Source organism: Eptesicus fuscus, chromosome 15, assembly GCF_027574615.1.
Source record: "Eptesicus fuscus isolate TK198812 chromosome 15, DD_ASM_mEF_20220401, whole genome shotgun sequence".
In the NCBI taxonomy this organism is placed as follows: Eukaryota; Metazoa; Chordata; class Mammalia; order Chiroptera; family Vespertilionidae; genus Eptesicus; species Eptesicus fuscus.
This window is the reverse complement of record NC_072487.1, coordinates 29,957,220-29,973,291: the sequence shown is the minus strand read 5'-3', so window position 1 is coordinate 29,973,291 and position 16,072 is coordinate 29,957,220. Positions and strand designations below refer to the sequence as shown.

The 16,072-nt window shown below is 38.7% G+C and overlaps 1 protein-coding gene across 8 annotated transcripts in view; it reads left to right on the top strand.

Annotated features, from left to right (window-relative positions):
- RIC1 (RIC1 homolog, RAB6A GEF complex partner 1) overlaps positions 1-16,072 on the top strand; it is a 139,791-nt gene that overhangs the window by 36,424 nt on the left and 87,295 nt on the right. For 7 of the 8 annotated variants that reach the window (XR_008558304.1, XM_054727263.1, XM_054727262.1 and 4 more), the window contains exons 4-6: positions 6,239-6,346; positions 14,593-14,735; positions 15,008-15,144. Coding sequence is in view for 7 of the 8 variants with exons in the window: in XM_054727263.1 (XP_054583238.1) it covers positions 6,239-6,346; positions 14,593-14,735; positions 15,008-15,144 (388 nt within the window). In the remaining variant the exon portion in view is untranslated. The remainder of the gene's footprint in view (positions 1-6,238; positions 6,347-14,592; positions 14,736-15,007; positions 15,145-16,072) is intronic. The other variant, XM_054727261.1, reaches the window with a different exon arrangement.

The following is a 16,072-nucleotide window of genomic DNA, read 5'->3' as shown; positions in this document are numbered from 1 at the left end:
GCTGGCGCCCGGGACCGCAGGGCAGGCGGCTTGTCCCTCTCCTGGGCCACAGTCACAGCCACTGGTACCCGGGACCATGGGGCAGGTGGCTTTGTCCTTCTCCCGGGCCGCAGCATGGCTGGTCCCCATTCCTCTCTCGCGAGCTCATTTGTGCCTGGCTGGTTTCCATTCCTCTCTCCCCAGTGTTGAGTTTCTGAGCCGTTAGTGTGTGAGGGCGTGATGACCATTTGCATATTAGCGCTTTATTGTATAGGCTCAGTGTTTTGGAATAGTATTTTAAGAATCACTTTTGTGTTCCAGAAAAGTTTTAGAGTTTCTTGCCTTCTGTTTCTAAGACTTGGGGGGAGACCACTTAACTAACTAGTAGTCCTGACAGTGCTTGAACTTGGCTGTATTTGACTGTGTATGTTAGGCTAGAGAACTAATAAAGAGCATTGTTTTTATTTTTTATTTGAGTGTTCTTCTACATATCATATTGGGATTTTCAGTTTGAGTACGTGAGCTCAATAAAATGTGTATAACCTTAGAGCAGCACTAGTGGTAAAAAGAACAGGCTTTCGCATCAGATAGACTTGGAATTGAATGTCAGCTCTGTTTCTGTTCAGCTGTATGACTTCTATTTGGTTATTTAATACCTCCAAAACCTGTTTCCTCATCCATAGAATGAGATCACAGTAGTAATTATTTCCAAGGATTAAGTGAGATCATGCATATTAAATGTTCAGATAAGTGCCCTGCTCATGGGAAAATCAATAAAGGATAGCTGCTGTTATCACTAATGTATTTTTTCCTTCACTAAATTCTTACTTCATTGCTAATATTTTAAATGATTTTATATACTATATAAATAATATATATTACATATTAAGTAATTATTTTTTTTATGTTTGACTGGATAATAAGGTATTTTCCCCCAGAGTTTTATTCTTAGTAACTGCTGCATAAACTTTATTAAAAATCTCTTCTAGGGAAACAGTTTTTCAGGGCAGAGTGAATGCAAGGATTTAGAGTCAGCCTGTTTTGTATTTGTGTGCTAAACCACTTTTTAGTTGAGTTACTTAGTCCGAGTTGGTAGTTTTTCTGTAGAACCAATTTGTAAAATTGAAATAAAAATATTTCCTTCTTCAATTGTTTGGAGGATTATATAAGTTCAGGTTTTTAAAACCTGGAAAATGGTGGCTCATATATTGGTTTAAGGAGGGTTTTAGAAATGTTTTACTTTTTAAAAAATATATATTTTTATTGACTTCAGAGAGGAAGAGAGATGGGGAGAGAGTTAGGAACATCAATGATGAGAGAGAATCATTGAATGGCTGCCTCCTGCACACCCCCTACTGGGGATGGAGCCTGCAACTTGGGCATATGTCCTGACTGGGAATCAAACTGGGACCTCCTGGTTCATAGGTTGATGCGCAACCACTGAGCCATTCAAGCCAGGCAGAGATGTTTTACTTTTGACAGTGTATCATTGTCATCATTTGTGTCATTGTAAATATTTATGCAGTTCAAGATGCTATTCTAAGCACTTTTTCAAATTCATTTAATCCCTGTAACAACCGTGTAAGGTAGTTAGGTACAATTACTCTGCAAATCACACCAGAGATGGAGAGAGAGGCCAAGTAACTCATTCATAGTCACACTACTAAGTGGCACAGGACTCAGACATAATTGTTGTATCTTCAAAGTCTGTGCTCTTTATCACTAATACTACATTGCCTCAACTATATTTATTCCTATCTAGCTGTCTACTTTGGGATTTATTTAGAAATTAGGGAATAAAAAAAGAGGAGAAATGATCTGGAGTGGTTTATTATAGTTCTGAAGAATAGAAGCATCATAATCGAGGCCAATAGTTAGTAGTTGTCTTCTCAGTTATGCAAACTATTGTCTCTTGTTTCTGTGCTCTAAATCTTATGAGTCCATCACTCGAGTTTTTCTAGAGTACCTCCGCTTCCCTGTATTATGTGACAGCATCTTAACTCAGACCGCATGTCATTTTCCAGTGTGCTCCACCTGAGACAGGTCAGATGCCTCCGTGATCTTTTCGTAGTTTCCAGAGTGCTGTTTCCAGCATTCTTCCTGTTGATGTTGGGAGTCAGCCTTCAACAATGATGGCAGTCTTATTAAATGACTTTTTATGCCTTAAAGGTCATTTATTCTTTGATTAATGCATGTTTTGCTTTTATCTTTTGTGTCTTTATAAATTCTGCTGTATATTAAACTATCCCTTCAGACCATGGATAGACTTACCTACTGAAGGTCGTCTGGCTTTTCTTTTGTGTCTTGGAACTTGCAGTGAAATTAATGAAAGACAAATCAGGGATAAAGCAGAAAATGAATGTGTGTTTAGCTTTAGAACGCATTCATATATTTATCTTTAAATATGAGTTTAGTAGATCTTGAAACTGCAAATCAAATTTATTTCATTATAATGAAAATAATTTCAACAAATATGTTATTGTATACTTTGTTGAATGCAGAGATTCCGCGCCCCCCATTCATCTTTCCACTTCTGTTAACCTCATATTTTTAAAAGACTAGCCTATTGATGCCATAGTTCTTTTTTAAAAAAAATGTACATTCTAAAATCCAGTACATTTAATTACCAAATATTTAAAATGTAGATATTATCTCTAAAACAACTATCAAAACTTCCTGTCCCCCACTCCAGTATATTTCATTAGATTTTGAGAATTTAGCAGACTGTTATTGAATTAGTGCTCGGTGGAAAGCAGGAAAAGGATAACTAATCAAAGCTTGAGGTTTCTAACCTTAACACAGCTACTCTTTCAAAAATCCAGAAAAGCCCTGACTGGTTTGGCTCAGTGGATAGAGTGTCGACCTGCAGACTGAAGGGTCCCAGGTTCGATTCTGGTCAAGGGCATGTACCATTGTTGCGGGCACATCCCCAGTAAGAGGTGTGTAGGAGGCAGCTGATCGATGTTTTTCTCTCATCGATGTTTCTAACTCTCTATCCCTCTCCCTTCCTCTCTGTAAAAAATCAATCAAATATATTTTTTAAAAACATCCAGAAACGTACTAAATTACATCAAGTTTAGAGGGAAAAGGAGGTATAAATTAGTTATAAATGTGAAAGTTTCCCTCAACATTTTTTTTGTGTTAATTTTCTGGAGAATAAACTAACTTCTTTATTTCCTTGATCTTCTCAAAACATCACATATGTACTTTGATTTCAATATGTATATATCTGTAAATGTACATGTGTAACCTTTAGCTATTGAACTTTGTATATTTTATGTATCCAATAGCTTACATCATAATTGCATGGCCACTTACTAATAAGAATGTTAGGGATGGTATTGTATAAATACCCTGTTGACTACAGATATGAGACTGGCACCTAAACCCAAAGAATGATAGACATGTTCAAAGATCTGCCCAATTCAGAGAGCCCTGCACATGGTTCTTGCCAGATTGAAGGCTGTCTGGATGTGTGATAATATAAACAAAAAGCTTTTAAAAAACACACACACATAATATATAAAGGCCTGATGATAAGGGTACCTACCTCTTTCTGAAAACTTATTTTCATGCATCCATCTCTCTGTTTAAGCATGGAATTTTTCCAAGCTCCATGACTATTATAGGTACTAGGGGATGCAGCAGTGAAACAAAGGGGGTCGGGGGTGGCAAAAACTATGCAGAGAGCTGTGTTCTAGTAGACAGTGACAAATAAGTAAAATACATTGCAAATGAGATACATTCTAGGAAGAAAAATAAAGTGGGGCAAGGGATAGTGAGTGGGGACACAACTCGAAATAGAGTGGGATAGTGAGTGGGGACACAACTCGAAATAGAGTGGGATAGTGAGCGGGGACACAACTCGAAATAGAGTGGGATAGTGAGTGGGGACACAACTCGAAATAGAGTGGGATAGTGAGTGGGGACACAACTCGAAATAGAGTGGTCAGGATCTTCACTGAGAACATGACATTTAAAAAGATCTCAGAGGTGAGGAACTAAAACATACACCCGGGGGAAGAGTATTCTGGAATATATTATTGAAATAAGTTTTAGGCTCTGTCTATTAACTTATAGTTGAAAATCAGAAGGGAGAAATTTTTTAAGTGTAAAGAAAGAAATTGATTCTTATTTTTAAGTAACTTAATCTCGGGAAAGCCTATGGCCAGTTTCCTTTTTCTGTAAATGACAACACCATTTGCTTGATTTTATTTGTCCTATCTGCCTCATGGCTCTACTAGCCAGTCTGTAGCAAGTCCTCTCTAGTCCACCTTCTGTGCATTCTGTGTGTTCTACCTTGGATTTAATCCATGTGGTGTTTCCTTCTCCTAGCAACACTACTTTAGTTTTAGTTTTCTCCTGGATTGTTGTAATATCTTCTTAAACCATCTTTATAGTTTTCCCCTAAATGTGTTTGCTGACATAAAATTTACATGCTGTTTCCCTACATAAAATGTTTCAGTGGCTTTCCTTAGCTTTCAGGATTAATCACATTGCTGTCTTTTGTCTGAGTTTTATTTTACTCATCTGAAAAATGAAGTTAATGCCATCTACTTCATAAAGATGTTATTCATTAGGTTTAAATCAAAACCTTAGATTATTATATAGTACCTAAATTATGCTTTATTCCCTAGGGTTTTGTTCTGTGTTCTCTTCTGTTCTACATTTTAATTATTCCTTAATGTAGTACCACTTTCTTGAGCTCCAGGCCCACCTTGCAGGATATATCCATTTAGATGTCCCTGTAGGCAATGTCAAGTTCATCATGTTTTAAACCTAACTCATTTCCTCTCTACCAACCCAAACATGCTGTTGCTTTTCTAAAATTGAAAAGCCAGGGTTTACCTAAATTTGCTTTAAAATTCAAACCCAACTTGAACACACACAGCTTATAATTAGCTTGTTCTTGTTAACTTGTTCTTGTTAACTAATGGCCAAAGATTGTTAGCCGTTTTAGGAAAGTGTCCAATTTAAAAAAGAGGCATTACAGAAAAAAAGGGAAATTCAAAGGAAATAGGCAATGCATGAAACAAAAACACTTTGAGGAAATGATAAACAACCTCAGATATTAATTAAAACAACAACAAAAAACCATGGGTGCTATAAGAAAAAAGGGGAGTGGGTGAGAAAGTTCCTGGAATAAAAAGTACAATAAGCTGATATAAAAGAATTGGAAAAAATAGTTCAGGAACTCTTCCAGGATATAGAACAAAAGACAAAGTCAAGGGAAAATTAGAAGTTAATTTAAGCTTCACTATCTAATCTAATAGGAGTTCCAGAAAAAGAGAACAGAATTGGAGAACCTCATTAGTATATTAAGGAAATAAATCATAAATTTTCTAGACCTAAACTAAGCACATCAGTCACTAGATTGTCACCAAGCTTCTATATGGAAAATAATCTGAGTCTAAAAAGTAAGCAAAAAGCTTTCTGAGCATCCAAGTAATTTTCACAAAGTGAAGTACCTTGAAAGCTATTGCTCTTGTTAGTTTCCTTGCACATAGTTTTAAGAGTATTAACAAATTGGTTTCCAGGGTTATAGATGACTAGAGAAAGAGAGATGACTTAGGCAGGCTAATTGTTGCCAAGAGTACGTGATAGCTGATAGTAAGAAAAGAGACAGCTATTAAATTCCAGCACAGGCATTGAGAAAGATGGTCCTATGTCATGTGGAGATAAGGATTCCAGGGCAGCTTTATAATCCTTTTAAGTGGCTGCATGGTACAGCTTGGTTATGTTGACATTGTTCCAGCCACTCTAGTTGCAGCCATTTGATGCCACAAAATTTTCAAATTTAGCCATTTTGCTATTTATTACCAAGTATTTTGTGAAACATCTATTTGTGTCCCTGAATCGGACCTAATTCTAATACATACCCAAAGGATAGAAATGAAGGATGAGGTATGGAGTAAGGTAAGATGAGGCAATGATTTGGATCACTTTGGACATGCACTATATAGAATGGTGTATATCTTCCCATAGTTGCTCATCTCAGTAAAGGCTGTCAGATAATTAAAACAAAATCTCTGTTGGTTTTCTTGCAAGTTCATTTTTATCTTGTGTTTTTTCTTAAGATTCTTTGTTCTCCCTTCACTCCCACCTCTCCAACACAAGTTACATTGGCGAAACGCATTTATTTCTAATTGATAAACAGATATGCCTGCTATAGTAGAATTTAGGTCTGCTTTTCAACTGAGAACCTAAAGAATGAACACAGTTTCTTTCTCTTTAATCCTTTATCTTTGCTATGTTTTAGAGGAAGCCCACAAATGAAGGGGACACCCCATTTTAAGGAAGAACAGTGTGCTCCCGCATTAACTTTAGAGATGAGGAAAGTATTGGATTTGCAAGCACCCATTACAAGGTACAGTACTTTGGTTAAATATAGCATTTTGTGATAATAGGCAATGTAGTTGGTTAATCATCTGATCAATAAGAAAGTTGATTTCATGTCTTTTCATTGAGGATAACTTTTTTAACCCTAGAAATTCTTGATTAACCCTTATAAAAATGTGAAAATTTATAGATGGTACATTATTATACTTAAATCATTATAATAAAGCCCATAAATTGGGTATACTAACTATAATGTTATTTTAGAAATTTGTATTTATGGTAAGATCTATAAGTTGTTTGAACGATATGTCATAGTCCATATTCCTTAAAAGATACTAATGAGAAAAGGTTGAGAAAAAGAGAAAGTGCCTTTGTTTTTATAGCCTTTACAACTTTTGGAGAATTATGTCTGTACTTGGGAGAAGGTTGAGCTTTCTGATCCAGGTGTCAGTAAGGGTTTTGTAAAAAGAAGATCAGAGTACCAAAATAGCAAAAATTATTTTACATTCATTGGTAGAAAAACAAATGACTGTACATTTATTTCCTTATTTGCTTTATATTTGACATTTTATTTCTATGGAAGTTGATTAAGCAATATCTATCAAAGTTAGAAATGTTCATGGCCTTTGCCTCGCAAGAATTAATCTTGCAAATATAATAATACGTATTGGGAATGACATACTTACAAGGTTTTTTATTGTACACTAGAGGCCCAGTGCATGACATCATGCACTGGGCGGGGGGCAGGGGGAGGTCCTCATCCGGCCTGACCCTCTCACAGTCCAGGACCCCTTGGGGGATCCTTAGCACTGCCATGGAGGTGGGAGAGGCTCCTGCCACCGCCACTGCCCAGCTCCTGGCTAAGTGGCGCTCCCCCGGTGAGAGCGCACTGACCACCAGGGGGCAGCTCCTGCATTGAGCGTCTGCCCCTGGTGGTCAGTTCACATCATAGCGACCAGTCGTTCTGCCGTTCGGTCAATTTGCATATTAGCCTTTTATTATATAGGATTGTTAACAGTAGTAAAATGTTGAAAACTACCTAAATATCTTATCTGTAGGGATCTGTTTAAATACATTTTCTTACATCTGTACAGTGGGAATAAGATGCATCTGTAAAACCAGTGAGGGTATTCTTTACTGAAGAAAACTTCCCAAATATGTTTTTTGGGTGAAAAGCAAGGTGTGCTGTATACAAGAATGCTATTATTCATTTTTTCAAAGGAGCTGGTGGTGTTAGATTTTGTATTGTTCTGGAAGAATACATGAGACTAGGCATGAGAACTGAGTGGCCGGAGGACAGTTTTGGGAAAAAGACTTTTTACTATGTACTCTTACTAAATACTGAACTATATGGATGTAATATCTAATCTAATAATAGACAAATATGCAAATTGACCATACCTCCGACACACCCACAAGCCACGCCCGCAAGCCACGCCCACCATCCAATCAGAGCGAGCATGCAAATTAACCCAAACCAAGATGGCTACAGCCACAGAGAGCAAGGTTTCCTAGGTAACAGAGGAAGCCAAGCTTTCTGCCAGCCGTTGCAGGCCTAAGCCTCCACTCAAGCTACAAAGTTTCAATTATAGAAGGTAAACAAATTCAAACAAATGGTGGCAGAATGGAGCTTGAGAGAGCAGGCCAGGGTTGCCGCCGGCAACAGGGGAAGCAAAGCTTTCCACACACCCTGGCCAGGCCCACCTGCTTAAGGCAACAAAGTTTCAATTATAACCCCAACACAAATGGCTTCGGGCTTCGGAGGGAGCCCCAGGCTTGGCTCCGCTCCAGGCTACAAAGTTTCAATTGTAGAAGGAAAATAAATTCCAGATACCAGGGCCTCCGCTTGCGTTGCCAGGGGGCGTGGCCAGCCTGCAAACCACCACAGGCCCCTCACTCAGGCCGCCCCACGCCCCAAGGGTACCCCACCCTGATCAGGGACACCCCACCCTGCAAACCAGCTGGCCCCCACCCCTGTACCAGGCCTCTATCCTATCTAATAAAAGAGTACTATGCAGATTGATCATCACTGCAACACACAATATAGCTGCCCCCATGTGGTCAAAGATCCTGCCCCCATGTGGACACAGGATTGCCACCACAAGATGGCCAGCAGGAGAGGGCAGTTGGGAGGCACCTGGCCTGCAAGGGAGGGCAGTTGAGAGGGACCAAGCCTGCAAGGGAGGGCAGTTGGAGGTGATCAACCCTGCAGGAGAGGGCAGTTAGGGGTGACCAGGCCAGCAGAGGAGGGAAGTTGGGGGCAAACAGGCTGGCAGCAGAGTGGTTTAGGGGGTGATCAGGCTGGCAGGCAGAAGCGGTTAGGGGCAATCAGGAAGGCAGGCAGGCGAGCAGTTGGGAGCCAGCAGTTCTGGATTGTGAGAGGCAGGCAGAAGCGATTAGGGGCAATCAGGAAGGAAGGCAGGCAAGCAGTTGGGAGCCAGCAGTCCTGGATTGTGAGAGGGATGTCCGACTGCCCGTTTAGGCCCGATCCCAGGGATCGGGCCTAAACGGGCAGTCGGACATCCCTCAAGGGGTCCCAGATTGGAGAGGGTACAGGCTGGGCTGAGGGACAACCCCCCTCCATGCACGAATTTCGTGCACCGGGCCTCTAGTGTAAATATATTGAACTATAAAAATGTAATACCTATTTTTTAAAAAATTCTTCTGATTCACAGTTCTAATGAACAGCTTCTTTCACTATTTTATTAGCATATAGTACAGATACTGGTTCATATTAAGTGAAATTGTATATAGGTGGCTGGCAATTGTCTTGCCTTGTTTAATCTACCTTTTTATATACTCTCCTTATAGGAAAAAATGCTTTCGGTTTTTGTTTGCTTAAATATGATCAGGGTTATAAAAGATTGAATACACATTATTCATCACCTTGGTCAAAAAGTTGCTCTTCAGATTTTATTTCAGCGTATAGATTTCTTTTCAAGAATGTAATTTCTTGAAAAGAGATTTTGAATGTAAGTACCAAACGGGGTGGAACTGTACAGCATGGTGTCCTATCTCCACCTGGTGGTAACAATTGTGTGGTTCATGGAAATAGCATAGAAAAAGAGCCTTTAAACAAATAATTCTTTCCATCTTGTACAACTTATCCCTCCCACTACCAAAAATATGTCATATACAGTTATGGGTAAGGGTTACACTGTTGCTTTTAGGCATAACTGGCAAAAGTACTGCCATCTTTTTAAAATTAATTTATTTTTTATTATCTGAGTGTTTTTTAATTTGTTTTCCCCAAACATTACTGCCATCTTTTAATTTTTTTTGTTGAAAAAAACGTGTAGGATTAATGTTAAGCATCCAAACTTTGTTATTGAGGATAGAAAGGTAAAAAGTACTAACCATTACCACACAATAAATGATAATAAATACCATAGTTTATTCCATATCTTGTTCCATCCTTGGCACTTAGGAAAGCTGTATGTAGTATATAGTATTTAATATTAGTTAGGTATTAAATATATTTTCATATTTGAGAATTGATAATTATGAGTTATATTTTTTAAAAAACACCTCTGGAATATCAGGTAGCTGTTATAAAGCCCATGATGAAGTTAGTAATTAGAGAGGCTCACTGAGGATATAGGGTATATTTATGTGGTTTCAAAATATTAAAAAAAAAAAACCCAGTATAAATGTAAAGACATGGGATATTGGTTACTGGTACAGGGTCCTGATATCCCGTGATGCCAAGCATTAATCCTTTAGTAGTTAGATCTTTGCGAGTGAGGCAATCAGTGATGGACAGGCACTTGGAGTGGCTTGGAACAAGGCCTGTTTAACTTCTTTGGAACTATTCAGTACTTTAACAACTGACATCAGCCTTTGTTTAATGAGTTTGTTTAGTTCTAATAAAATGAGGCTATATGCCTTTTCCTATAGATTTTAAAAATTATTATCACAATTATTTTAAAGTCGTTACCTTTATATCCAACATCAGGATTTTGTATGTATCTATTTATGTTGATTGATTTTTTTTCCTCTTGACATTTTCCTGTTTACTCACATGTGTGGTCATATTTTGTCACAGCATTGTGGGTGATGATGTAGAGATTCTTAATTCCGTTAACTTTGTCAGAAGAGTTTTGCCTAGCAGGCAGTTAAAATGCTGCAGGATAACCTGGTCATATGCAGTAATTCTAGGAAGATAGGAGCAGGGGAGAGGGAGAAAATATAGTTTGAAAAAAACCTAGGCTGAGTCCTGCTAAATGAAAATCACTGGTAAAACAATGACTGTTCTGCTCACTCGCCTCTTTTGACATGTAGTAGCAGATCTAAAACGTAAGTATTTGTATTCTGCTCAACACATGCTACATATAAACTTTATCAAAAAATATAAATTTGAAATGAAAGAACACATATAATACTTTACAAGGTGAACATTAAAACTGGGAATTTTACTTGATTACAAATGCTCTGGTGTTCAAGAGATGGATCTGGTTTGAGGGGACATGTTCTACTCTGTTTCAGTATTGTCTCAAATCCTTGGGGAATGAGTCATTGAACTCAACTTTCCAAAAAATTGAAGGTTTAATTTAAGAATTAAAACATTTTTACCATTATGGATTTAAATGTTTATAAACTCTACTCTTTTTTTAAAAATAAATCTTTATTGTTCAGATTATTACAGGTCTTCCTCCCCCCCCCCCCATAGCTCCCCTCCACCTGATCCCCACCCCACCCCATGCCCTTACCCCCCGCCACTGTCTTCATCCATAGGTGTAAGATTTTTGTCCAATCTCTTCCTGCACCCCTCAGGACCCCTTCCCCCTGATAATTGTCCATCTCCTTTCTATGTCCCTGATTCTATTATATTCACCAGTCCATTCTGTTCTTCAGATTTTTTATTCACTTGATTTTTAGATTCACTTGTTGGTAGGTATGTATTTGATGTCTTTTTGTTGTTCATAATTTTTACCTTTACCTTTTTTTTCTTCTTCCTCTTCTTAAAGAATACCCTTCAGCATTTCATGTAATCCTGGTTTGGTGGTGATGAACTCCTTTAGCTTTTTCTTGTCTGTGAAGCTCTTCGTCTGACCTTCAATTCTGAATGATAGCTTTGCTGGGTAGAGTAATCTTGGTTGTAGGTTCTTGCTGTTCATCACTTTGAATATTTTTTGCCACTCCCGTCTGGCCTGCATAGTTTCTGTTGAGAAATCAGCTGACAGTCATATGGGTACTCCCTTGTAGGTAACTAACTGTTTTTCTCTTGCTGCTTTCAAGATTCTCTCTTTGTCTTTTGCCCTTGGCATTTTAATTATGATGTGTCTTGGTGTGGTCCTCTTTGGATTCCTCTTGTTTGGGATTCTGTGCGATTCCTGAACTTGTAAGTCTATTTCTTTCACCAGGTGGGGGAAGTTTTCTGTCATTATTTCTTCAAATAGGTTTTCAGTATCTTGCTCTCTCTCTTCTTCTGGCACCCTGAAAATTCGGATTTTGGTACGCTTAAAGCCGTCCCAGAGGCTCCTTATGCTATCCTCACACTTTTAGATTCTTCTTTCTTTCCGCCTCTCTGGTTGGGTGTTTTTTGCTTCCTCATGTTCCCGATCTTTGGTTTGACTCTTAGGGTATGGTGATCTACAGTTGAGTTTCTGTATATTCTTTATTTCAGACAGTGTATGCATAATTTCTGACTGGTCCTTTTCCATTTTTTTTTTTTTTGTATTCTCATAAGGTCCTTGAAGGTCTCTTCAAGTTTCTCAGCAGTTTTTAGAAGATTCTTGAGTAACCTTATAAATGTGGTTCTGAACACTGTCGTCCATTAGTTTACTTTCCTCCATCTCTTCTATTTGTGACATACTTCGGTGTCTCCGCATTTTGCCTGCCTCTCTGTGTTGATGGAGTGGCTTTGTGTGGTCAGTGACCTATAGGGGCCGGTAGCTCAGCTTCCCCAATCACCCTAGGTGGTCGCTATTGGTACACCCCTTTGTGGGCTGAGTGGAAAGTCTTGGTGTAGTTAAAAGCCTTGATTGCTGTTGGTACACTGGGAAGAATTGACCTCCAGGCCAATTGGCTGTGAGGACCTGCTGTGTCTATAATGGAAGTACTGCTGCGCTTGAGACACGCTTGTGATACAGGGCTTGTTTGAGTGGGGCTTTGGTGCTCACTGAGTCCGCCTCCCGAATGTGTCACTTATGGATGTGAGGAGTTGAAATCTGGTGCCTCACACTGGCCACTAGGTGCATTGGCTTCTGAATCTCCAATGGGGTGCAGTTCAGCTGCTGTCTGAGGCTACCCTGCAGGAGCTACAGCGAGAACTGCCGTCCTCACCTCCCTGCTTGGAGCTTGGAGGCTTTAGAGCTGTCTGTACCTGGTTGCAAGTTTACTAGTTTAAACTGCAATAGAGAAGGCCATTCATATGCAAAAGCCGCTACTAGGAGCTTGGGTGTGTTTGTAGATTGTGCGGGGCGGAGTCTCAGGGCGTCACTAGGCTAGGGCGTGGCAAACAGCAATGACTGGCAATGAGCCGCCTCCGACTGCGTCCCTGTTGTCTCGCGCCCCGGCGCAGCCAACAATTCTACCTCCACGTATCTCTGCTAGTAAGCCACCCTCACTCCGACCCAATGGCAGACAGCCCAGTCTCTCCCCAGAAACTGGATTTCAGAGAGATTGGGGGCTTGTCTCTCTTCGGATTGAAGAAAGCAACGCCCGCCTCCAGCTGGGCTCCGCCGCCAGCTCGTATCACCCGTGCACTCCCCTGTACCTCAGTTTTTCAGCATTTGTGCCCTGATTGCGCCCATCTTTTTCGGTCTAGTTGTAGAGGTTCCGCTCAGCCAGCTTTCCCGTGGTTCTGGGTGATAGACGTTCTGTCTTTTAGTTGTAGTTTTGGAAATTGTTGTGGATGGCAGCAGCCGAGATGTTTATCTACGCCGCCATCTTGGACCTCCTCTCAAACTATACTCTTTTTAATAGTGTATATTAGAGTATATATTATAAACACACAACATTTTATCATTTTTTTTCTACTTTGATACTCTTGCGTTCTCTTTTTTAAATTCATCTATTTCCTAGGCTTTCTTGGTACTGATTTCTGCTGTTTCTTCCCTGTTCTCTTTTTCTTTCTTCCTGCCAGTACTTTTGCAGTTTCATTTATGGATTCTCCTTTCTTTTCTTCCTTCCACAAACAATTACTGCCAAATATAACTAGCACTGCACTAGGGACGGGGCATGTAAGAGTAAACCAAGTAGGCATTTATTTGCCACTGGTAAGTAAATGTTAAATCACATTGCAGTGTGACTCAGTGGTTGAGCATCAACTTATGAACCAGTAAGTCACGGTTCGATCCCTGGTCAGGTCATATGCCTGCTAGATCCCAAGTGTGGGGCGTGCAGGAGGCAGACAATCAATGATTCTCTCTCATCATTGATGTTTCTCTTTCTCTCTCCTGTGTCCTCTCTCTGAAATCAATAAAAATATATTTTAGAAAAAATAAAAATAAAAAAATCTCTTTGCAAATATCAGTAAGTGCTGAGATCATACTACATAATTACTTTTTTAATACTTAATAAACTGGGAGTTCTTCTGAAGGGAGAAACTTATTTTATTGACATTGGAATCTCCAACAGAGAGCATAGCACCTGCTACAGAGCATAGGTTTAATAAATATTTGTTCAGTAAATGAACAAATTGAGACTCATGATAACCTTGGAAGCACAGTGGTCTAAAACGGTGCTCTCCAGTACAGTAGCCACTAATCAAATGAATTCATTTCCATTTAGTTAAAAGTAAGCAAAATTTAAAATTCGGTTCTGTCACACTAGCCATATTTCAAGAGTGCAGTTATCATGTGTGGCTAGTGGCTACTGTGGTTGACAGTGCAGATACAGAACACTTTATCACTGGTGAAAGTTCTGTTGGACAGGGTGAGCGGATTGTTACTCTGTGCTCGATGGCTCCAGATCGTCCTCCTTTCATTAGTTCTTTTTATATTTTCTCTGCCTCTTTACATGTTAGCTACCACTTATCCTTCCATCTTCTAATTTGTTGTTCCAGTATTTCTAGTTTTTAACTCAGTTCATCAAATTTGTGACTGTGGCTGCCCATACATAGTCTTCCATTTCTTCCAGAATTTCTGATTCTATATTGAATTACACATAAAGTTACTATATAACTAAATTGTAAATAAGTGACAGTTTTGTAAGTGGTTTCATTATCTTCTCTGAATGAATATTCTCTAGGGCAATTATATTAATACTCATTGATTTCCTAGTATGCTCTCTTAAAAGGTAACTGATGATAAATTGCTTACTTCCCTACAGTTTGCAGTCTGTGCTGGAAGATCTCCTGGTTGCTACTTCTGATGGACAGCTTCATCTTATTCACTGGGAAGGAATGACAAATGGAAAGAAAGCTATTAATCTTTCCACAGTACCCTTTTCACTAGATCTACAATCATCTAGAGGTAGTTATACTTTCTGCATGGGGTAGAACCAGATGATTAATATTTTACATAACCTAGTTAGGTATTGCAATGGATGAACATTGATTTTTCTACTTTGGAATTAATTATGCAAGGGAGTTTGTGTATGTCTCAGTAGGAAGAAGTAGTTGCATTGTTTAGTGTTTTTAGGTCATTATTGTTGCCTTTTTAACTATCCTTACAGGGTTTTTAAGCAAGAATGTGAGGGAATTATTTATTTTATTTCATGTACTTTTTTTTTTTTTTTTTATCAGCAGGTTCATTCCTGGGCTTTGCAGATGTGCACATCAGAGACATGGAATACTGTGCCACACTTGATGGGTTTGCTGTGGTGTTTAATGATGGTAAAGTGGGATTTATTACACCAGTGTCCAGTAGATTTACTGCAGAGGTATGACTGGCTTACTTTGCATGTTTGTTTTATTTATTGTGCATTGAATAATTTTAGTCTGTTACTAAAATCCTCCCCCATTTTTTAATTTATGATTTTATGGGTTGTAGTTAAATAATTTTATTTATTTATTTAGTATCTTTATTGTTGAAAGTATTACAGAGGTCCCCTTCCCCCTAACTCCTCCACCCCATTCACCTGTGAATTTTTAAAATAAAAACTGTATATATACACACATATATATAGTATAAGTAGACCAATAATTATCTATTAGACATGCTAAAGAAAAATGAGATTTCCTGCCCTCTCTGCTCTCTTCACACCCAATTTTCATTCTTGTAGGCAGCTACTTTTTGTTCCTTTGCTGTTTATTTTGCTGTTCATCTTCACTACTCTGTATTTCCTTTAATTTTTAGTTTTTAGGCTGTGTTTATATACCTCCAACTATGGAAAATGACCACGTACTTCCTTCTTCCAAGCTTCTACCACATACTTTCCAGCATAGCTGTTGTGGTTTTGATTAGATTACTATTCATTGTTTACATTAATATTGCTTTGTACACTTATATTAGTACCTGCCCCATGTGAGATGTTATATTTTTCTTTTCCTGTAGATTTTTTCTCCTACTTGGAATTGATAATTGTTAAGTTCTTTACATTTGCTTAGTTTCTATGTATTTACCAGTAACTCAACCCCAAACTGTCTGCTGGTTGTGTAAATATCCTCTCAGTTTTTTCAAACACATAGGTGTTCTACCATTTCATATTCTTGAAGAAATTTCTCTTGGAGCCTCTGACCTGCTCTAGTCTATAGTATTGCTCACTATACACGCCTTAACACAGGTGTATTGGGGCTCTCCATCATCATCCAGAGGATCCTTTACTCCTTTATTTGTATGTGATTATTTCACAATGAATGGTTAATTCA